The sequence below is a fragment of the Nelumbo lutea genome, chromosome 5 (assembly GCF_056320005.1).
Source record: "Nelumbo lutea isolate HS-2025 chromosome 5, American lotus-T2T, whole genome shotgun sequence".
Lineage (NCBI taxonomy): Eukaryota > Viridiplantae > Streptophyta > Magnoliopsida > Proteales > Nelumbonaceae > Nelumbo > Nelumbo lutea.
In genome coordinates this window covers 28,690,744-28,715,133 of record NC_142688.1, presented here as the reverse complement: position 1 = coordinate 28,715,133, position 24,390 = coordinate 28,690,744, and the positions used below count along the sequence as shown (strand labels likewise).

The 24,390-nt window shown below is 42.3% G+C and overlaps 1 protein-coding gene across 4 annotated transcripts in view; it reads left to right on the top strand.

Annotated features, from left to right (window-relative positions):
- LOC148851304 (nucleoporin (DUF3414)) overlaps window positions 1–24,390 on the top strand; it is a 101,647-nt gene that overhangs the window by 63,086 nt on the left and 14,171 nt on the right. For all 4 annotated transcript variants that reach the window (XM_088947787.1, XM_088947786.1, XM_088947788.1 and 1 more), the window contains 6 exons: window positions 11,518–11,666; window positions 12,739–12,882; window positions 12,970–13,077; window positions 13,648–13,758; window positions 23,778–23,885; window positions 24,007–24,117. In XM_088947787.1, coding sequence (XP_088803913.1) covers window positions 11,518–11,666; window positions 12,739–12,882; window positions 12,970–13,077; window positions 13,648–13,758; window positions 23,778–23,885; window positions 24,007–24,117 — 731 coding nt within the window. The remainder of the gene's footprint in view (window positions 1–11,517; window positions 11,667–12,738; window positions 12,883–12,969; window positions 13,078–13,647; window positions 13,759–23,777; window positions 23,886–24,006; window positions 24,118–24,390) is intronic.

Sequence of the window (24,390 nt, the reverse complement as noted above, 5' to 3'; positions counted from 1 at the left end):
ACTAATCGCAAATGAAATATCTGGCCGAGTAATGGTTTGGTAGTTTAGTTTGCCTACAAGACGTCAGTATCTGCCAGGGTCTTCAAATACTTCACTTATATCACTGCTCAGCTTCGTATTTGTTTCCATTGGTGTCTCAGTCAGTTTAGTACCCAACAAACTTGTTTCTTCCAGTAAATCAAGCACATATTTCCTCTGACACAAATTAATGCCATGCTTAGATCTTGCTACATCTATGCCCAAAAAGTATTTCAATTTGCCAAGGTCCTTTGTCTGAAAGTGTTCTTGTAGGAATGCCTTCAATCTGTCAATGCCCATTTTATCATTCCCAGCCACAACGATATCATCTACATACACCACCAATAGTATTTTTCCTGCTGGAGAGTCATGATTGAAGACAGAATGATCAACTTGGCATTGTTTTATACCAAACTTCTCGACCATCTCACTGAACCTACCAAACCATGCTCGAGGGGACTGTTTAAGTCCATATATAGCCTTCTTAAGTCTGCATACCTAACCATCCTCCCCCTAAGCAACAAACCCTGGTGGTTGCTCCATGTAGACCTCCTCGAGCAAATCACCATGAAAAAGGCATTTTTTATATCTAGTTGATGTAGAGGCCAATCGTACATAGCTGCCAGGGAGATGACAACACGAATTGACCCTATCTTAGCAACTGGGGAGAATGTCTCTATGTAGTCAATGCCATAGTTTGGAAGTACCCTTTTGCAACTAGCTGCGCCTTCAGACGCTCAACACGACCATCTGGCAAGTACTTAACGGTATACACCCACTTACAACCGACAACCTGCTTCCCAGGAGGAAGAGCGGTGAGGTTCCAAGTGTGATTATGATGTAAGGCAGAGAGCTCTTCTTCCATAGCACGACACCACTTTGGAGAGGTAAGGGCTTCCTGGACATCCTTAGGAACAACCACTGAGGATAAGAAGGAGATGAACTGGCAATGGGAGGCAGAGAGGTGAGTAAGGGAAACAAAATTGGAAATAGGGTGAAGGGTGCAGGTGTGTTTACCTTTCCGTAAGGCAATAGGGAGATTGAAGTCAGAGGCTGGTGTCGGATTTGGAGTTGGATCTGTTGACGGTGATGAAGCCGGAGGAGGCGCAACCGGTACACGTGGGCAATGTGTATACACGTGACGGATAGGTGGATGGTCAACGGACAGTGGCATCGGAGGCAAAGGCGTAGGCATGATTAGAACCAGAGGAGGGAGATAAGCCACAGGAAGGGGAAGAGGAGGAGGTGACGTGGAGGAAGTAGCATCACCGGACCCCACGAAGAACGGAGTGGACTCGAAGAAAGTAACATCAGCACATACCAAAGAACGACGAGAACTGGGATGGTAACACTTGTACCCTTTCTGAGTTCGGGAATAGCCAAGGAAGATACACTTAAGGGATCATGCATCTAACTTGTCAGTCCCGGGACGCAGATTATGGACGAAGCAGACACACCCAAATACCCATGGAGGAAGCGGAAACGGAGACATGTTGGGGAACAAGACACTAAAAGGAGAACGACCATCAAGAATAGACGTGGGCATCCGATTAATTAAGAAACAAGAGGTGAGCATTGCATCACTCCAAAAGGGTTTGGGAACATTCATGTGGTGCATGAGTGAGCATGCCATTTCTACAATATGTCGGTTCTTTCTCTCAGCAACCCCATTTTGTTGTGGGGTCTAGGTACATGAAGTTTGGTGTATAATGCCATGTTGGTCCAAGTATTCTTGAAAAGATGAAGACAAGTATTCACGGCCATTATCAGAACGGAAAATTTTGATGTGAACGCCAAATAGATTGCGGATCTCAGCATAAAATTTGTAGAAGATGGCAAATAATTCACTTCTTTCTTTCATCAAATAGAGCCACGTCATTCTTGAAAAGTCATCAACAAAAATAACAAAATATCTGTGTCCATTATATAACATCACTTTATAAGGACCCCAAACATCTGAGGAACACTCACCTTCTCCTTGCCTGGACCATCTAGAGAGGTAGAAGGCATCTGGTCAGCTGACCGGTTCTCTTGTCTAAAGCTGGAACTGGTGTCACTAGTCATGGCATGGTTGGCCCACGTCGAGCGTGGACCATGTAAGTCATAGCAGTAGTTAATAGTATGCCCATCCGAACCACAATGAGTACACCTTCGTGGACCCGAGCCACGTCCTCTACCACGAGCTCCCCCTGAATCTCTGCCTCCAGTACGACGACCACCACGGATATGTGTACATCCACCACTACCACTCCGGCCATACACTGGACCACTACTGCCACCACGGCCAGGCTGGGCTCCTCGAGCCCCACTTCTGCCACCTCGTCCTCTCGACACTGCAAATGCTGATTTATCGAAGATGTTAGAGTTTTCCATAGATCCAATGGAAGTCCTCTGAAGACGAGCAAACACCTCCTCTAAAGATGGAAGGGAAAATCCTCCTCGTATCTGGGCTCGTACTGGTTCATACTCAGACTTCAGCCCCACCAGAAACCGAGTCACATCAAGTTGCTCTCTCTATTGCTGCTGAACCTTAACATCAGAAGTGAGAGGGTGATAGACATTTAGCTCATTACGGATATTTCTCATACTGGCATAGTACTCCTCAAGGCTCTGATTTCCCTGTTGCAAATTGAAGTATTCCTGATATAGTTGATATACCCTGGTTGTATTATCCTGACCAGAATACAATTTCTTAGCATGATCCCATACCTCTTTGGTTGTGTCAAGAAACATGAAGTTCACACTGATTCTGGGTTCCATACTATTCCACAACCATGTGATAATCTGTGCATCTTCCTGTTCCCAGTCTTCATATTCCTGAGAACTAGTGGGGGGGTTCTCCTCTCTTATGTGCTTTACCTTCTTTTTCGCCTTTAGAAAAACCTCTACAGACTTGGCCCAAGGGATATAATTCTCTCCATTTAGTTTAATGGAGGTCATTTGGACATTCAGGTAGTCAGTAGATATCATCACACTAGGTTTACTATCACTGTTATCTGCCATTGCCGAATTCCCTTATCATTGAACCCTGAGCATTACACACTGCACACTGCACACAGACACTTCACCGAAATCTGCACACTGATTTCAGCAATGACAAAGGCTGTCAGCTGTACTTGTAACACCACAAACCCTACTCTACAGCTGCCGGAAGTTTCGCCATTAAGTAAACACTACTTCCCTTTGAATCACACACAAACCAGCATAAACCCTAGCATACTGCAATATGAAAACCCATCATATGATCTGTACCACACCTCTCATGTGTTCCATAACATAAAATATGCATTAAAAAAAACTCTTTACCTCTTCGCCTGAAGGCCAATCACACGAAGGAATGAAACACCACTGCACCACACACACCAGCCCTACATTAATTAGGGGAGGGCTTAGAAACCACATCAACCAATCACCAACGACACCACCGGAGGCATAGAAACCTCCAAGGGAAGAGGGCGATCACTCCTTTTCAGCCCTTTTCCCAGTCTCCAACCAACGGCTGAGAAATCCAAGAAAAACCCTAGTTCGAATGCGCGATAAACAGAATTCTAGCAGGTCTGATTTGTTTGATGTAGCTCTGATACCATGTTAAAGTTTGGCCTGCCCTAGAAGTCTGTTTTGTTTGTTAGCTGTTAAGTAAATAGCAAGACGGAAGAGAGGAAAGAAGGAAGAAAGAGGAAGGAGAAGAGAAAAGGTCTGGTTCGAAAATGGGAAAAAGTCAACCCTAGATTCGGCCAGACCTGTTATTATATTATTAATGTGACTGGAAAAGACATAAGTACCCTTACTTAAGTAAGGGGCACTCGAACTAACATAATAGTACACATCAGCACTCTCAACAGGTACAAAGACCGAAATACCCCTTCAATAACACTTTTTTTTTTTGATGCCTAAAAGGCAATACTTCATTGGAAAGTGCTCTGATTACAAAGATGACCATAAGCAAGATCAGTCAAAGAAAAAACAGAATATTAGAATGTGAGCATGCAACTAGAGAGGATTAAACTGCTGATCAAAAGCACAAGTGAAACCAAACACCCGGGGAGGAAACTCGCAAATTCTCTACAAAGGGCGTGAACAGATTTGGAACACCAAAAAGGAGGACAAACTACCTCAAACAGAGAATAATCTCAGACAGCAAATTCCCACACCAAAGAAGTTCAAAATGCGATTACCAACACCATATCATAAGGGTTCAAGACATCATAATCAAAATGTGTGTTGATTGCACCCTAACAAATATGAAAATAATAAAAAGAAACTGGTATATTAACCCACAAAATGAATATTTAGTTTAATAGCTGTCTATTTTATTATTATAATCTCAAAAGAATAAGAATATAAAAATACGTAATGATACTTCAAGACTTGGTGATGGAGGAAAGGTTCGTAGAAGCTGCAAGATGGAGGAAAGTGATGAAGATTGAAGCAAAAGATTTTATTTTCGAAGAGATAAGGATCAGAGGTCTGCAGAGATTGGAGATTAGGGAGGCAAAGAAAGCCACAATACTGCTGGAAGGTCTTGAAGTGATCGGTTGGATGCATAAGTTTGTTTTGGGAGCAAGTTCTAAAGGTAAACAAGTGAACTTTATGGAGTTCAACTTAGATGGAAGAAAGAGATATGAGCTGGAATGTAAAAAGAATGCAAAAGGATGGTACATAACTCTGTAGCAGATTGTTTAGAATGCACTTGGTTAGAGTGGCCTTTATCCTACCTAAGACTTCCCTTAGGTGCAAATCCAAAACAAAGTAGGTTCCGGAACCCAGTGGTGGAAAATTTTGAAAAAAAATGGCAGCTTGGAAGATAAACTATATTTCCTTGGGGGGTAGGGTTTCTTTGATTAAGGCAACTCCAGCCAACTTGTCAATATACTTCCTATCAGTCTTTAGAATTCCTAAAAGGGAGGCAAAGAGGTTGGAAAAATTGATGAGGGACTTCTTATGGGAACTTGGAGAAGAATAAAGAGACCACTTAATTAGGTGGGAGGTGGTGAGTCGAACCTAGGATTAGGGAATTTAGTGAGTAAGAACGAAGCTCTTTTAGGTAAGTGGCTTTGGAGGTGGCCCCTGGAGAGAGACAGGTTGTGGCATGAAGTAGTGAAGAGTATTCGTGGCTGTTCCGAATTAGGTTAGGATGCAGGAGTATCCCGATAGGCTTTGCTCCTAACACCCTGAAAGGCAATTTCTATCATTCTCTCCAAATTCCTCATGTTTGTAAGGAATGATGTTTGTTCTAGAAACTCCATTCTTTTTTTGGGAAGACATTTGAGTGATCATTCAACCCCTAAAAGATTGTTTCCCTTCCCTCTATTCCATCTCCCTCTTTAAAAAGAAACCTATTTCTAGGTTCCTCCCCCCCCTCCCGTTTCTCCCATTGGATTTAAACTGGGATTTTGGGTTCCAAAGAGGGTTAAGGGATGATGAATCTTCTTGTGCTTCAAAGCTCTTGTTGCTTCTAGACTCTGTGTGTTTGGACCCCCCTAACCCGGATAGAAGGGTTTGGTCTCTAACCCCGGTTGGCTCCTTCACTTGTGCATCTTTCTTTAAATTCCTTTTCTTCCACCCCCTCTTCTCAGGTCTTCTTTGTTAAAGTGGTTTGGTCAAGGACACTACCTTCTAAAATAGTTGTTTTCTGTTGGGAAGCCTATTATGATAAGATCAATACTGTGGAAAACTTGCAAAAGAAGAAACCTTATATGTGTTTGTCCCCAAATTGGTGCTTTATATGTAAACGAAAGGGTGAGGACTGTAACCATTTGCTGATATCGTGCTCTTTTGCTGTCAATATTTGGAACTGGGTTGTATCATTATTTGGGTGTAGGTGGAACCCTGCTGTGTCACGGGGGTAGTTCTACAGCGGAAGAAACCCGTGCGGTGTCCAGGCCAAGGTAGGCCAGGACAAGCCTTTATGCGCTTAGAGGCTAGGAGTTGCCCGATGAGATGGCTCCACCAAGGTTAGCAGCACTGGATCATGACCTCAAATCCAATGGCCGGGGCACTCGGCTAGCTCAGACCGGTCCATGGGAGGCGCCACTTACGTGCTAAAGGGGGACAACCATAATGTAAGGTGACTGTGTGCCAAGGAAGTGACTTGGCACCGATGTGAAGGGTCTCTTGTATGCCGATGATGATAGGCACCTGTGTGCCATGTTGATTGGCAACCGCTTGGGCCGGAACACACCCGTGCGCTAGAGGCAACGGGGTAGCTCACTCAGCTTGGGCAAGGGGCTGGCGTGGTGAAGGGTCATGCTTGAGCCTATTCCGCATGCCAAGCCTCCCTTGAGTGTCGGTAGCGCAGTGCCGGTAGCCATGCTAGCCATTAACCAGAGCCGCCCCGCAAGGGATGAAGGTCTAGGAGTGCCAAGGTTAGGCACCCAAGGAGGTCGACCACCCCTCCTCAAAGAGTACGTTAATTCTCCCAAAAATCTTATAGGCGAAAATGACGGTGATGTCCCTAACGTAAGCTTGCCAAGCGTTGGCAAGGCTAAGCCTGTGTTAGACCGTAATAGGCTCCCCCACTCAATTTATTGTCGTCCTCGACAATGGCTCCTTCCGTGAATGGGCGTCTGTGTCCCGCGCCATCCACATGTCTGCCAGTTCCAAGGCTCGCCTGACCAACCCGAGTCTTGCCTATATTGGTGTCCATTTATGGGGACAGAACCATTTCACCATGCCGGCCTGTCTGGACTTCACCCCCAGTGTTGAGGTTACTCAAACCGCGCAATGGCTATGCTGTTGAACTGTGAAAGAAGGGCCCTTGAAGAATTGTGTGTGGTGCTTCGTGGAGGTCCGCCCCATGTATCATCTTACCTCAAGGCTCGACTGTCTTCTTGGTAGCTTTTCAGTGATGCTACCGAACACATTGATAGTTCTACTCATGTTGGTGATGACCTGGGTACCCTTTCACCATGCTGGCCTGCAGACTTCACCTCGTCGATTTGGGTTATTCAAACCTTGCCATGGCTTATGCTCTCTTGGCCCTCGAAACTACGCTTCGCCTTTCCAACTCGGGCTACCTCTTCACTCCGAGTGGGGCCCCACTGTTGCTGCCTCAAGGAGACCTGACCGCTTTGAACGCGAGTGTGGCAACTTTTACCCATGAGTTGCCGAAAATGCACTCGCCTTGTGGTGTGTTGTCGTTGCTGCGAATGATTGTTTGAACTGAGCATGTCCACCTGATACTTTGCCGGTGTAGGGCCGCCTTGCTCCAACGACCAGTGTACCCGCTTTCCTATCAAGGCTCACGCATCTATCCCCGCATGAGGACAACAACCAATGCGTTGCCCCCGCAAGGGAAGCTGTTTTAGGGTCATTGGAATGGGGACACGAACAATAAATGGCCTCTTGCCAGGCCTGATCTGAATTCTGTTCGATCCTGGGTGGAAGTGCCTAGGGACCGCACCCCACAATGTTGCTGCTTGTCGTGATGACCGCTTCAACTGGCTCTGGGCTAATCTGCTTGACACCAATTGCGGTTGCAATTGACTAGCTTGCTCTGATACCAACTGTCACGGGGGTAGTTCTACAGCGGAAGAAACCCGTGCGGCGTCCAGGCCAAGGTAGGCCAGGACAAACCTTTATGCGCTTAGAGGCTAGGAGTTGCCCGATGAGATGGCTCCACCAAGGTCAGTAGCACTGGATCATGACCTCAGGTCCAATGGTTGGGACACTTCGCTGGCTCAGATCGGTCCATGGGAGGTGCCGCTTACGTGCTAAAGGGGGACAACCATAATGCAAGGTGACTGTGTGCCGAGGAGGTGACTTGGCACTGATGTGAAGGGTCTCTTGTATGCCGATGATGATAGGCACCTGTGTGTCATGTTGATAGGCAACCGCTTGGGCCGAAACACACCCGTGCGCTAGAGGCAACGGGGTAGTTCACTCAGCTTGGGCAAGGGGCTGGCGTGGTGAAGGGTCATGCTTGAGCCAAGCCCGCATGCCAAGCCTCCCTTGAGTGTCGGCAGCGCAGTGTCGGTAGCCATGCTAGCCATTAACCAAAGCAGCCCCGCAAGGGATGAAAGTCTAGGAGTGCCAAGGTTAGGCACCCAAGGAGGTTGACCACCCCTCCTCAAAGAGTACGTTAAGCTTTTGGTGGTCTGCCTGAAGATAACATTAATTCTCCCAAAAATCTTACAGGCGAAAATGATGGTGATGTCCCTAACGTAAGCCTGCCAAGCGTAGACAAGGCTAAGCCTGTGTCAGACCGTAACAGGCTCCCCCACTCACTTCGTTGTCGTCCTCGACAATGACTCCTTCCGTGAATGGGCATCTATGTCCCGCGCCATCCACATGTCTGCCAGTTCCAGGGCTCGCCTGTCCAATCGGGGTCTTGCCTATATTGGTGTCCATTTATGGGGACAGAACCATTTCACCATGCCGGCCTGCCTGGACTTCACCCCCCAATGTTGAAGTTACTCAAACCGCGCAATGGCTATGCCGTTGAACTGTGAAAGAAGGGCCCTCGAAGAAATGTGTGTGGTGCTTCGCGGAGGTCCGCCCCATGTATCATCTTACCTCAAGGCTCGACCGTCTTCTTGGTAGCTTTTCAGTGATGCTACCGAACACGCTGATAGTTCTACTCATGTTGGTTTTGACCTGGGTACCCTTTCACCATGCTGGCCTGCAGACTTCACCTCGCCGATTCGGGTTACTCAAACCTAGCCATGGCTTATGCTCTCTTGGCCCTCGAAACTACGCTTCGCCTCGCCGACTCGAGCTACCTCTTCACTCCGAGGGGGCCCCACTACTGCTGCCTCAAGGAGACCTAACTGCTTTGAACGCTAATGTGGCAACTTTTACCCATGAGTTGCCGAACATGAACTCGCCTTGTGGTGCGCTGTCGCTGCTATGAATGATCCACCTATTTGAACTGACCATGTCCACCTGATACTTTGTCGGTGTAGGGCCGCCTTGCTCCAACGGCCAGTGTACCCACATTCCTATCAAGGCTCACGCGTTTGCCCCTGCATGAGGACAACCAATGCGTCTACCCCCCGCAAGGGAAGTTGTTTAAGGGTCATTGGAATGGGGACACAAACAATAAATGGCCTCTTGCCAGGCCTGATCTGAATTCAGTTCGATCCTGGGTGGAAGTGCCTAGGGACCGCACCCCACAATGTTGCTGCTTGTCGTGATGACTGCTTCAACTGGCTCTGGGCTAATTTGCTTGACACCAATTGCGGTTGCATTTGGCTAGCTTGCTCTGATACCAACTGTCACGGGGGTAGTTCTACAGCGGAAGAAACCCGTGCGGCGTCCAGGCCAAGGTAGGCCAAAACAAACCTTTATGCGCTTAGAGGCTAGGAGTTGCCCGATGAGATGGCTCCACCAAGGTGAATAGCATTGGATCATGACCTCAAGTCCAATGGCCGGGGCACTCGGCTGGCTCAGACCGGTCCATGGGAGGCGCCGCTTACGTGCTAAAGGGGGACAACCATAATGCAAGGCGACTGTGCGCCGAGGAGGTGACTTGGCACCGATGTGAAGGGTCTTCTGTATGTCGATGATGATAGGCACCTATGTGTCATGTTGATAGGCATCCGCTTGCGCCGGAACACACCCGTGCGCTAGAGGCAACGGGGTAGCTCACTCAGCTTGGGCAAGGGGCTGGCGTGGTGAAGGGTCATGCTTGAGCCAAGCCCGCATGCCAAGCCTCCCTTGAGTGTCGACAGCGCAATGCCGGTCCAACACTGTCCCCATGAGCAAGTGTGCGTCCATAAGGAACCCTGGTAGCCATGCTAGCCATTAACCAGAGCCGCCCCGCAAGGGATGAAGGTCTAGGAGTGCCAAGGTTAGGCACCCAAGGAGGTCGACCACCCCTCCTCAAAGAGTACGTTAAGTTTTGGTGGTCTGCCTGAAGATAACATCAATTCTCCCAAAAATCTTACAGGCAAAAATGACGGTGATGTCCCTAACGTAAGCCTGCCAAACGTAGGCAAGGCTAAGTCTGTGTCAGACCGTAACAGCTGTTCACTCCGTTTTCCTTTGGGAGAATGACAAAAAGACGGAAGCTAATGTGGAAATGTATCAGAGCCGCTACCTTGTGGACGTTATGGGAGGAGAGAAATGTTAGTATATTTCAAGAAAAGGAAAGAAGCCTTGCTGAAGTCAAGGAGTGCATAATGGCAAGGACAACCTTGTGGTTGAAATCTTCACACTTGTTGGCAGATTACTCCTTTGATGACTTAAGGAGAAGTTGGGCAGCACTGGGTTCTACAGACTCCACAAAGAACAGACCACAAGTAGAATGGAAACCCCCACTGGAAGGAATGGTAAAATTGAATTTTGATGGTAGCTGCCATGGTAGCCCAGGGCCATCCGGAATAGGAGGGATTCTGAGAGATAAAGAAAGCAACATGATGTCTTTATTTTCAGGACCAGTGGGTGTTGGTGATTCTGTAAGGGCCGAGATACTAGTAGTGGTACAAGGTATACAGCTGGCCAATCAACTTGGAGTGGACAATTTGATAGTAGTTGCTGGCTGACTGTTGGGGCTACAGGGATCTATTAAAGAAGGTTAAATGGCTGACAAGAAATATGACAGTCAGGGTTCAGTGGGTTAGCAGATCAGCAAATGCAATGGCTGGTTCTCTGGCCAAGCAAGGGGTATCAAGGGGAGATCTATTTTTGGCTACCTTGTAATTGTGTTTCAGGCTTGTGTGTTTAGTGCTTATGGTTCAGTCCTTGGGGGAGGTATCACCTCGTGCCTCCTCCTAGACTGACTGTACTTTCTTTATTTCAATTAATAAAATCACTCTCATTTATAAAAAAAAGAATATAAAAATATTTCATAGTGCCTTGTATAAATTGGCTCAGCGATTGAGTGAGGTGACCCTCCATGGGGGCCTTGTCACCTAGGTGTTGCCTTGTTACCTTGACAAATGAGAAATATGTGCTTAACAAATCACTGCAGTAAATGTGTGGTTGATTCTCTTAGTGTATGACAATTTATAAAACATCACTTTGCTACTAAGTAGCCATGCTTATATCCTCTATTGACCCAAAGATTGATGCTAGAGAAAGCCCTTGAATGGTCTTGAAAGTGGTCATTCAACATTTTGTGGCATTCAGACAAAACGTTTTTGCTGCTTTGCCATAGGTCAACATCCATGTATCACCTGAGAGCGATTTAATAATTTTATCCATCAAAACATCTCTGCTTTGTTACAAAACGTTTTCGCTGCTTTTCCATAGGTCAACACCCATTTATCACCTGAGAGCGATTTAGTAAATTTATCCATCAAAACATCTCTGCTTTGTTACCAAACGTTTTCGCTGCTTTTCCATAGGTCAACACCCATTTATCACCTGAGAGCGATTTAATAATTTTATCCATCAAAGCATCTCTCCTTTGTTATTGTGGTTATTTCTATTGTTAATGTTATATCATCCATTTTCTGCTAACCAGCATTGCTTTGATTTTCTTTTTCTTGTTTAGTAAGCATTGCATTTGTGTTAATAATCATGAAATTACTGATTTGATTTGTTTTTGTAATTTAGTTCTGGATTTCACTATGAGGCTTTTGGAAACGGGAGCTCAGGATGATGCTGTGTTAGCTCTAGTTGTTTTTTGCCTTCAGTATGTTTTTGTTAATCATGAGTACTGGAAATACAAGTTGAAGCATTTCCGTTGGAAAGTGACAATCAAGGTATTTATTTTTGTTCATTTTCTGGTGCCTTTTCCACTTGTTGAAATAAAGATTTCTATCTTGGTTTTGGTTCACCATATGTACCCTGTTTTTGTTGATTATAAAATTTATCGTTGAAACATTGTATGTTTGCATTAGCATGTGATTGTTCTTCTACAGTTTGGAATATAGTTGCTTGCGCATTTACCATATGCTGGATGAGTTCAGTTGTTGGAATTTCCATTTTATGTTGGCTGCAATAAATGTTTATTTGGAAAATCCTGTTTTGGGATGCAAAACCACTGGCTGCAACAAGATGGTGTATGCACAATTTTGGGGATTGATGATGAAACCATAACAAAACTATTTGGTTTACAAACAATTAAAGGAGATGGAAGATAATTTCATTTGCATGCACAGGTTTGCAGAAAAGAATAACTGTTGTAGAGATGGATACATTTTATCTAATTTGACATGTAAATCATGTTGGCTTGTTACATGTGTGACTTTTTTATATCATTCTTGCTCCCTTTGTTATTGTGATCTCCATTTATCGTTGTTTCTTGGTCATGTGTGATGGGTGGCAATTATCTGTGTATCACATGCAACGACTTAGAAGTTCAAGCATGGAGATGCTTAAACGAATCAGTTGAGTGAGTTCAATACATTTATAAGTAGAATTATTTGAACCATTCATTTATTGGGAGGAGGGAATGGAGTAACAGATTTATTGGATGGAACTTGTGAAAATTTACTTGGTCTTTTTTGAAACTTGTGAAAATTATCTTAGGTCCTGTTAGGGAAAGTCGAGCTTAAGCCTAGTTTACAGGAGGCTGCTAATTTTCTATGTCAAAGCTTTCCCGTGAAGCCCAAGAGAGTGGACAGATCTATTCATAGTAGCTTCCTTGATCATTAAGCCAAAGAAGAAATTGTCTTTAATGTTCTTTTGGTGAAAATAGTTCTCTTGACTAAAGCCTAATATGGCTTTCTTGACCATCAAGCCAAAGAATAAATTGTCAAACTATTTGTGCAGATGCAGAAATTTAAGCTGCTGATTTGTTCTAACCTTACCATTCCTTTTCTGTTATTTTAGGTACTTGAAGTTATGAAGAAATGCATTACATCAATTCCCCACTTACAGAAGCTGGGCCATGTTATCAGAAATATCTTACTTTCTGATTCCTCCATTCATAACACACTTTTCCGGATTATGTGTATAACTACTCATACAGTGGAGGTCAGTCATACTAAATTGTCTACATTTCATATTTGATATATGTGTCTTTTGAATTTTCCTGTATTGAAAGTCAACAAAATTTGACAGAGACTGTATATCATCCGTCTTTATGAACTGAAGGAGATTGAAGGTTTACAGCTTGCAGTATGTTCTGTTTTAGATATTGTGTCAACCATGCTCAACGACCTTTCCAAGGTGTGTTGCAACTGCAAAAGTTTTCATTGTCTTAGCTCAGCTTTCTGCAAGTTGGAAGGATTTTGGTTTTGATTTTTTTTTATAATTATTTTGATTTAGATTTAGTGTTAGGTTCTTAAATGTGCTAAAACTATATCATTTTATTAATTGTTTACCAATATGCTTCATGATTGCACTTCATCATCAAGTTTTATTATATTGAATTTCACATAATTGTGATGATTCACTCATGAAATTATTCTTTCACCAATTGTTCAAGTATATATTCATTTAAGCAGGTTTATATGTTTCCTGAATGCAGTTATCTACTACTTTATTCAGTTTTTTCATTACTCTCTGGTAGGGCAACACTACTAAAAGTTTTCGATGAAGCTAAACATTATTTACATTGGTTCTTTTTATTAAGTCTTCAATTTTATACAATGCTTACATTACCTAAGGCTGTATTGTACGTGCTCATGATCAAATGATTTCCCCAATTATTTTACATGTCAATTTTGTGATAGTTCTTTTCTTTTCTTTTTTTTTTTTTTTGGTAACAATTTGATCCACCTATGAAAATGCGTTCAGGATATTTCATTCAGTTTGCCAGTCTTTCACCAAGCAATTTTATCATCCGTGACCAAGCCAATTCCTGTTGTGAAAGCAGTGATATCTTTGATATCCTTCTTCAGGGATCAGGTAATGACTATTTCCTCATCTGGAAGCTGCTAAATTTACAGATTGATGGTCTCTATTTCATTTAGTTTTATACTCCACCCCACAAAGAACATCCACCTTGGAAAACCTAGATTTAAAGGAAACAACCATAATTACTCTGCCTCCACTTTGTTTGACTTTTATTTCCAGCACTACCCTCTAATTGGTGCTGCTTGAATGTTGGGGAATATTTTTATCCCACCATGACAAGGAGTAATGTGGCGAAGTGAGGTAGTTCATCGTTGCAATGTGTTCATTTGGTGCTATGTTTTTAACTTTTTATAAGTTTTTTAGTCTACTAGAAAACAAAACTTTTTCTTATTAGCGTTAAAAGACACTAAAGCTTAAACAGTTAAAACTCTATTTCTTGCATATAGTCAGAAATAACTTGGAAAAAATTATATTTACTTTATCAGGTCTAGAGTTGGGCCCAATTCCCACCGGGTCCCTTTTTTTAATTTTTGATGGATAATATAATTTTTTTTAGTTTTTACAGTGTTATCAGGCTTGTATTTAATGAAATAAATAAAGGGCAAACAGTCTCTATCGAGAGAGAGCCAACTGCTGCCCCTATATGTTATATAAACGCGGAGGCGTGACGCGAAGCGTTCCACTACCTAGAGGCGTGAGGCGTAGTTCAGAATGCAAGAGGCATAAGCCTCCTTAAGAGGGGGGAGTGTTAGGAGGAGGATGAAGAGTAAGGGGGGATATCATTTTTTTCTTTATTTTTAATAAAAATCTTTTATATTAAGAAGATTAAAGATGCATAGCATTACTTGAAAGGGGGGGTCTTGTCGATCTTCAGATTTCACATATGGGGTAATAATTTCCCCACTAACCACCTCTCTTACAAAGTGACAATCCACCTCTATGTGTTTAATTCTCTCATGATACACTAGATTAAATGATATATGAATGGCTGCCTTGTTGTCACAAAATAGTTTAATGGGAGTTGTGACTGATATTCCCATTTCCTGTAACAGTTGTTTCAACCACACCAACTCACATGTAGTGTGGGCCATGGCTTTGTACTCAGCCTCAACACTATTCTTACCCACCACATTCTACTTCCTGCTTTTCCAAGTAATCAAATTCCTGGCCAAAAACATGCAGTAACCAATTGTTGATTTCTTGTCAGTAACTGATCCTACCCAATCAGCATCTGTGTATCCTTCTAAGGAAAGTTCTCTCCCTTTCTTATACAACAACCCTTTACCTGGAGCATCCTTCAAATAGCGTAGAACTCTTAACAATACCTTCCCAATGGGTTGTCCTTGGGTTCTGCATGAATTGGTTCAATAATCCAACACTGAAAGAAATGTTTGGTCTTGCGATGGTTAAATATATCAGTTTTCCAACTACTCTCCTATACCATCCAGCATTGGCTAGGGGTTCCCCCTCTCTATCGAACATCTTCACATTCAGATCTATAAGGGTATCTAGTATCCATTGGTTTTGCCTCTAGAAGACCAGTCTCTTCCAACAAGTCAAGCACATACTTTCTTTGTGAGAGAGATTCCCCACTTTGACCTTGCTACTTCTTTGCCCAGAAAATATTTCAAGTGCCCCAAGTTCTAAGTCTGGAATTGGCTTTGTAAGAACTGTTTAAGCCATGGTTTTTGAACCACCATCGACCTAGATGGTCAAACCGTTCGGCCTTGGAACTGTCCAAGCAATCGGTTCCGTTTTACCCCAAACTTGGTCAGTCAATGACCCGTTACCCTAGGCAGTTGAGTCATTGACCTGTTCAACGGTTTTTGGTTGTTTTTTACTTTAATTTTTATTTTTTTGTTAGAACGAGTTGTCCGTTAAAACCAAATGGTTGAACCATCGACCCAAAAACCGGTGGCCAAAACGCTTCCGGTTCCAAGTTGTTTTTTAAAACATTGGTATGAGCTTTTTAGTGCCATGCTCATCACTTCCTGTGATAATAATTCAGTGTTCAGAGGTTGCATCTCTACTGAACACTGAATGATCAACCCTACATTGTGTCATCCCAAACTGCTGAACCACACTACTGAATCTCCCAAACTAGGTCCTCAGAGATTGCTTCAACCAAGTGTTTTAAAAGCACAAGACGAGGCACACGCCTTTTTGAAGCAAGGCGCAAAAATACAAAAAAAAATCTAAAAAAAGTCAAATAAAAAAAACCCAAAAAATAGAAAATATTAAATATAGTATTAATAAGAAATATAAAGTTATGTTTGAAAATTAATGGTTTAAAAAACCTATTATCTAAAATTAAAATGCATAAGCATAACATGTAAAAAGCATATTCAAATGAAAATTTAAAAATAAAATCAAACATACAAAACATTTTCAATATTGTAAAACCCACAATCTCTTTTTTGCCTCAATTGCGTTACTTCAAGTAACTAATGTGATGTAAAACAAATTACATTCTTGATTCTACGAGTCACCTTTGTGCCATGCCCCTCGAGGCAAGCCCAAAAAATAATGATTTTATAATTTTAATTGCCTTTTAAGAAGATATTTTAGTAAGATGAATGAATGAACACCATTAGCAAGGCTCAAGGTGCACTAGGCACACGCTTAGGCACACCAAGTGTGCCCCTTTTGAAAGTGTTGCACCTTGGACCTGGTCGAGGTGCTTACCCTAAAATGCGCCTCAGGCTTTTAAATCATTGCTTCAACCAATAAATTGCTTTCTTCAACCGACACACCTTTCCTTCCTCCCCTTGAGCAACATACCCTGGAGGTTGCTCCATATACACCTCTTTTAGGTCATCATGGAGAAATCCATTTTTAATATCCAACTAAAACAACGGCTAGTGAAAGTGTGTAGCTAGAGAAACAAGTACACGAACGAAACCCTCTTTAGCCATAGGTGAAAAAGTATCAGTGTAATCAACTCCATATGTCTATATACCCTCTGGCTACTAAGTTGCTTTATATCACTTCACACTACTATCTGCAAGATACTTAACAATGTAAACGCACCGACAACCAATTGCTTTCTTCCCCGGAGGAAGAGAAGTAAGGTCCCAAGTATATGATTAGATTGAAGAGCATGAAATACACTTACCTTTGTGAAGCACAATGGGAAGGCCTAAATGAGACGGATTCGTTGACGGAGAAGTCGATTATGGCTGCTAAGGTGGAGATGAAGAAGGCTAAAACACAATAATACCAAAAGGGTCGTGAGCATACACTTGATGGATCAGTGGTCACATTGACTCTTGAACAATAGGGGAGCAGTCGTAGACACCTCCACTAGTAAGGGAAGAGGAGGTGGATGTAAGGGATCAAGAGAAGTAGGCTTTGCTAATGAGAAGAAAGGAACAATTTCAAAGGTCACATTAAGAAGAACAAAGAGTGATGAAGAGGACTGTAACACTTATACCCTTTTTGGTTCCAACATGGTTTCAAATGTCGCGAAATGTCGCTAATGTCGCCCGACATATGTTTCAAACCCGGACCTAGGCAATGAACAAAACAGACACAACCAATGACACGCAGAGGTAAAGGGAATGGAGATTGAGATGGAAAGACAATAGAAAAGAGAGAGGAACCATGTAACACTGAAGATGGCATATGATTGATGAGAAAGCAAGAAGTAAAAATAACATCACTCCAATATTTTTTTGGAATTGGCATTTGACTGAAAAGTGCTTGAGCGGTGTCAAGTAAATGTGTATTCTTCCGCTTAGCTATTCCTTTTTTTTTTTTTTTGATCAGTTAGCTATTCCATTTTTTTTTTATCAGTTAGCTATTCCATTTTGTTGTGGAGTAAAGGAGCTGGACGATTGATGTATTATGCCATGAGATTCAAAGAACATACAAATGAGCATTGGAAAATATTCTTTTGCATTGTCAGATCGAAAATATTTAACGGAGGTACCAAATTGATTCTTAATTTCAGCATAAAAGGAGAGAAGATATCAAACCCTTTAGTATGAGATTTCATTAAATAAATCCAAGTCATCCTTGAAAAATCAGCAACAAAGGTAATAAAATATTTAAAACCATTGTAAGACTCAGCTGGACAAGGACCCCGAACATCTGAATGAACATGTTCAAAAGGCTCGAGACTGGAAGAGAGGGATGACCATGGTAGGTTCCCTTGGAACATAGGAGACACGATGATGATTACTAAGCTGACAATCTTTACATTTTAACTCATGAACAGACACAACATCTGGAACAAGACTCTTGAGAGCTGGAAGAGAGGGATGACCCATCCGACAGTGCCACTTTAATGGTATAATGGACGAATGAAGAGTTGTCAGTGATGCACCACCATCTAGATAATACAATCCTCCAGTTTTATGCCCGCCACTAATCATCTTCCTTGTCAACTTACTAACAAACACAAGACTAAAGGGAAATTTAGGAACATAGAGAACCAACAGCAAAGTGAAATCAAAATGTAAAGTAACGTCATTGGTACTAGAAACAAGAGAGGTAGTACCATCTGCCAGGGTAACCGATTGGGTGGTAGAGGGAGGGGATAAAGATGCAAATAAGTCTAGGGGTCTTGTCATGTGATCTGAGGCCCTGAAATCAATAATCCATGGTTTAGAAGAGGAAACAAGATATCTTGTGCTTGACTTTGCAAGAGTTGCAGTATTACTGGAAGAAGAAGAAGGCAAACGAAGTTTTTCACTCTTCTCAGGTGATAGAAGCCATTTTCTTCTCCTTCCCAGTACCTAAAGCAATAGTCATCACTTGTAGGACCACTATGTCCTTTTACAACAACATGATTGGTCCAAGTAGATGGTGAGCCATGCGGATCATAACAGAAGTTCACAGTATGTCCTTCCCATCCACAATAGCTACATTCTTTGATCATTCCTTGACCACCAACATTGACACCAGGACCTCTAAACCTCCCCTCTCTACCACCACTGTGACCTATTCTCACACCACTGTTACCCCCTTTGGGATAGCTGCTTCTACCATGTGAGCCACCTCTACCACCTCTGGTTGTGGTTAGGGCAGACTTCTCTAATACTGGAGAACATCTGTATGTGGACTGCTACCTAAAATCTTGGCATGCATCGGTTCAAATTCAGACCTCAATCCAGAAAGAAATCGTGCCACATCCAACTGATCTCTCTGTTGTTTCTGCACTTTGTGATCAATCAAAAGGGGCTGGTACTGATCCAACTAATTGAGCAGACTCTTCAAGCAAGCATAGTACTCTTCCACACTCCTATCACCTTGCTGTAGCTGAAAATATTCCTGATACAATCAATAGATTCTAGTTATGTTGTCTTGTCCTAAATACAATCGCTTAGCATGTTTCCAAATTTCTTTTGCAGTATAAAAGAACATCAGGTTCACACTGATATGAGGTTCCATATTGTTCCAAAGATGCATCATAATCTGCACATTCTCTTGGGCTCAGTCATTATACCCTGCAGCCTTGGGGTCTGGTTTATTCTCTTTAATATATTTTAACTTTCCTTTGGCTGTCAAATTTACCTCAACAGGTTGTACCATCAAACTCGTTTTGGTTTCACTGCCAAAATCTGCCATCGGTTATTTCTGCAACACTCTCCCAAGACGAACACCTTCCAGACTCAACAACAGCACTGAACCAACTTAACTACAGGTGCAGAAACTTCAACAGCATAGCCGCAACCCCTAAACCCAGAACATCAGCACAAGAAACTTCTTCTACAAGTCAACAGACCTCATGGTTCACAGAAAACAACCCACCAAGCACAAACAATGATCAACCGATCTGCACATTCACAGTCCTTCGAACTGCCAAATAGAGGGAGTCTAAAACACCATCAAACAAACAACCAATGATGCAACTTGAGGCATGGAAGCCTCCTAACCTTCTGGGCGATCCGTCCTTTTAGGTTCCTCCCCATCCTTTCTTCTCTTATGGTAGAAAACCTCACTTGATTTAGTTCTAGGCATCCTTCACTGATGCAGTCAGGAAACTTGATCAACCAGGCTCTGATACCATGCTATCAGGCCTGTATTTAATTAAATAAAGGGAAATTTTCTTAAACTACCCTTGTGGTTTAGCTAATTGACAGACTCACCCTTACTATTTACATATTGTCTTAAAGTACCCCTATTGTTTCTAATAATTGTATAAAACCTTCCTTTCTGTTAACTTTCCATCACACTACATTCACATGTGACATCACGTGACTGGTAATTTTTTAAATTCCTAAAATATCCTTCCTGTGAACTGTTCATCGTCCTCAACCTTGAAATGAAGAGCATAATGGTGGTGACAAGAACCCCTTCTCCTTCTGGTTCCTCTCTATCCTCTCACTGTCTCCATCTTTCCCTTTCTCGGAAGTACAGGAATGGGGGTTTAAATACATTTATCCAAATAAATGATTTCTCATAAAAATGAAGTGATCTCAAACTTCCTTGCTTCTCCTTTAAACCCATCGGCTTTGGCTTGGGACTTTGGTCTTCGAAGAGGGTTAAGGGATGAGGAAGCCAACTGTTTATCTAACTTGCTTTGCCTCCTTGATATAGTGGTTGGATCCCTCGTTGCCAGATAAAAGAATCTGGACCCCTAACCCCAAAGGGTTCTTTTCTTGTGGTTCCTTTTTTAAGTCACTTTGGAATACCTCTCAGCAGACCTTCCCTTCTAAATAAGTCTAGTTTAGGTCGGTCTCCCTTAAGGTAATGGCTTTTTGTTGGGAAGTGTGCCATGGAAAAGTTAACACCTTGGATAACTTACAAAAGAGAAGACCCTTTCTCTGTGTCTCTCCAAAATGGTGCACTCTTTGCAGATTTCACGTTGAGGACTGTTATCATTTATTTCTTTCTTGTGATGTCACTGCAGAGCTTTGGGTTTGGCTTTTCTCCTTATTTGGGTGCAGGTGGGAGATGCCATCAGAAGTAAATTTGTTGTTCTACCTGTCTACCTTCTCATGGCCCCAGAAAAGAGGAAGAAGTATGTGGAGGTGTGCAAGAGCAGCTTTGATTTGGACAGTTTGGGAAGAAAGGAATAATAGAATATTCCACGAGAAGGAAAGGAGCAACCATGCCTTGGATGATTGCATCTTGAATAGAGCAATACACTAGTTAAAGTCTATGGAATTCTTTCATCCTTTCTCCTTTAGTGATTTATGGAGGACTTGGAAAGCAATAGCAAGCTGCTCATCCTTAAGGGATAGGGTTTTCACAAACTGGCCCCCCCTCCACAAGGTTTTTTGAAACTAAACTTTGATGGGAGCAGCCGGGGCAACCCATGGCCCTCTAGTTTGGGAGGTGTTCTGAGAAATGAGAATGGAGAGGTCATTCTTCTCTACTCTAGCCCTTTGGGAGTTGAGAATTCTATTGTAATAGAATTGTTAGCTGCCATACAAGGAGTTCGTCTTGCAAAAGATTTGGGAGTAGAGTAGTTGTTGATTGAAGGGGATTCTAAGATAGTAGTGGGTAAGGGTGTCAATGGACTGGTTTTGGATTGGACCTCGTCCAATCCAAAATCGATTTGGACGGATTGGACGGACCAACAAGACATTGGATTGGACCAATTCGGTCCAAAATATTTATTAGATTGGATTGGACCTGGTCCATCCGTAACAAATTTATATTGGATTGGATTGGATTAAGCCAATATCCGATCCATTGATATGAGATAAGAATATATGTGTCAATGGACCGGGTTTGGGTTGAAAACAATCTAAATCAAAATGAATTTGAATAGATTGGACGGTCCAGCCATTGAATTGGACCGGTTCAAATTGGTCCAAAACATTCATTGGATTGGATTGGACCTGGTCCATTTATAATGGACTCACATTGGACTGGATCAGATTGGACCAAATCCATTCCAATTGACACCCCTAGTAGTGGGGTGGGTAAATAGTTCAAAGGAGGTCACTTGGATCTACAAGAACGAGCTGAAGAGAATGCCCTTACGGATACTTTGGCAAAACATGGGACAGCTAGGGATACACTGTTTTGGGCTAAATAGTAATCTTATAGTAGCAAGTATGTGTTCATTGTTTTAGCTTTTTTGGTTCATTTTTGTGGGTTCCATGTCTTGGATAGGTGTTAACTCATGCCTCCCCAAGGGTCTATAATCTCCTCTTGATTTTAATGAAATGTGATTTATTATTTATAAAAAAAAAAAGATTTCCTAGAAAACAAAAATGAATGGACCTGTTTGAAACGTGGGGAGTCTGCTCTCATCTCATTAGAGGCCCTCAACCCTTGATCCATGTCGTAGAGGGAATCAATCAAAGCTTTCTTAAAGTTAAAAATCTCATTGTCGTTGGGATCCTCTAGTTTATTGGCTACTGTAGTTGCAGCTGCTAGTGCTTAGTCTGGTCCGTCCAATTGTCTGTGACGACCGTCAAGTGGAGGGGTGACAACAATAAGAATGAGGGAAAGGGTTGATTGATTTCGGAGATTATGGACTCCACTCCAGATGCTATGCCACTTAATGGAGATCCAAAGGCCTGACCTTGTAACTAATCACCCCATTGACGAAAATTACCGAGGAGCTTTCATACCCATGCAATGGAGAGAAGATCACCAACAATGTCTTCCATGGATATCACTTGATGCTGACGGACGTTGAGGATCAACTAGTTTATATTCAATCTCTTGTTCAATGGAAGACATCGATGGATATTCATCAGATATCAACTAGTTTATATTCGATCCTGGTTCAATGGAAGACATTGTCAGTGATCCTTGTTGGATATCACTTGGTTACAATGAAGCGATATCACTTAGTGATCTTCAAGCTCTTTGGTTCCGATAGATGTTGAGGATCAACTGGGCTTGAGTTGAGAGAGAGAGACACCGCCTACGATGCCTGTGCCACTGTTGGCTTCAAGGTTCAGGCCAGATTTGTTTCCATCGATGGCAATAAAACCCATTCCGTTGCTTCTGTTTCACAGTTTCAAATGGCAAGCACCGGCTAGGGTTAACACCCGACCCCAAGGCAGCAATTTCAGCGCATTCCTTTGTAGACGAGGCCTATGAGACGGTAGTATTTGGCTCGGGTGGTTGTCAAGACTTGAAAATGGTTTTTATTTAGACTGTCGGATTCTCTCTCTCTACCTTTCTGGTGTTGCAAATTTTTCATCAGTTGGGTTTTATTTTGAAAATTTGAGGAATTATGGAGGGCAAATTTGACATTTTATTTCTTTTGTAGCACTTAAAGACCGTGTCAATTTCCAGAAACAGTAGGGGTACTTTAAGACAATATGTAAACTGTAAGGGTAGAGTTAGTCAATTGCTAAACCATAAGGATGGTTTAAGAAATTTGCCCTTAAATAATTAAAGGAAAGCCTCCTAGTATGATTCTAGAAGGAGAAGTAATAGAGAAGAAGAAGAATAGATGAGGGAGACAAAGAGAATAGGGCAAACAGTCTCTATCGAGAGAGGGCCAACTGCCACCCCTATATGTTATATTCATAATGAAATGAAAAATTACAGTAATACCCCTGACACTATAATATGAGAACGAAGACAAAACAGAATTAGGAGAGGAGAAAAGACCAAAATAACCCTATGAAGACACTATATTTTAACATACAGAACAAATAATTACAAATGGTATACATTGAATGCCCTGCATTCTTTTAGTGAGGGAAGCCCCTGCCCTCTCATCTTACATCAGTTCCCTAGTGCAAAATATCCCATTATTGCTTTGCCCTATTTACCCCTTGTCTTGCCATGATGTCTGCCACCATATTTGTAATGCCAATACTGCCATGTCCCTTGCATTTTTCTGTTGCAGTCATTTTATGAGGTCTTAAACCTGTGGTCCAGAGATGGACCAGTTTATGGTCAGGTCCTGTGTTTCCCAACCCATTCCCTGATAATTGGGTGGCTTGCATATTGGGCACCACCTTGGTACTTTTGTACCCGTTGCATCCCCCAAGGGTCACCCCATTTCCAGTATCTGTGTCTCCACATCTGTGTATAGGCATATTAACTTCCAGGTCGAGTTCATTTGATTCTGTTTTGCTAATTTATTACCTTCTAAGGTTAAAATGTTGAGTGTTATATTGGATGTTTATTTGTTGTATTTGTAGACCATACAAGTAGGTGCTGCAAGGGTTCTTTCTATGTTATGCACCATTGCAGATAATGCACAACCATATTTGTTTGGGAACATATGCCTTGCTTCAGATGATATGCAGGTACTGAATCTCAATTTCTTTGAGCTTATCCCTTGACCTCGTAACAAGATTTTAAAATTGCCCTGGTCAAAATTTTCACCTCTTTTTTTTTTTAATTTTTCCACAACTATATACTCTTCAGGTCATGGATCTAAGGTATTCTATCTCTGACATACTATGTGAGGGAACACCAAGGAATGAAGATCTGTTTGTTGCTATACTTAAACTTCTCACTTCTGCAGCAACATTTCAGGTTTGTTTCTTTATATTACAAACACAATTTAATGTTCTTTAATCATGTCAATCTGCCACTAGATTGGTATGCTAGCACTGTCAGATGATGAAATTGCAAGATTTGCCTGCTTGAAGTTAATTCCTTGCTTTAAAAATCACAAGGTTCATTATTCATTATCTTTCTGAAGGATTAGATTAGACTTTGGAAATATTTGCATGGTTAAATTTGGTCCTTATGCACTCCAATCTGTTACCTCTAGAAGTTTTGCAGGATAAAATGTCAGCGGAGTTG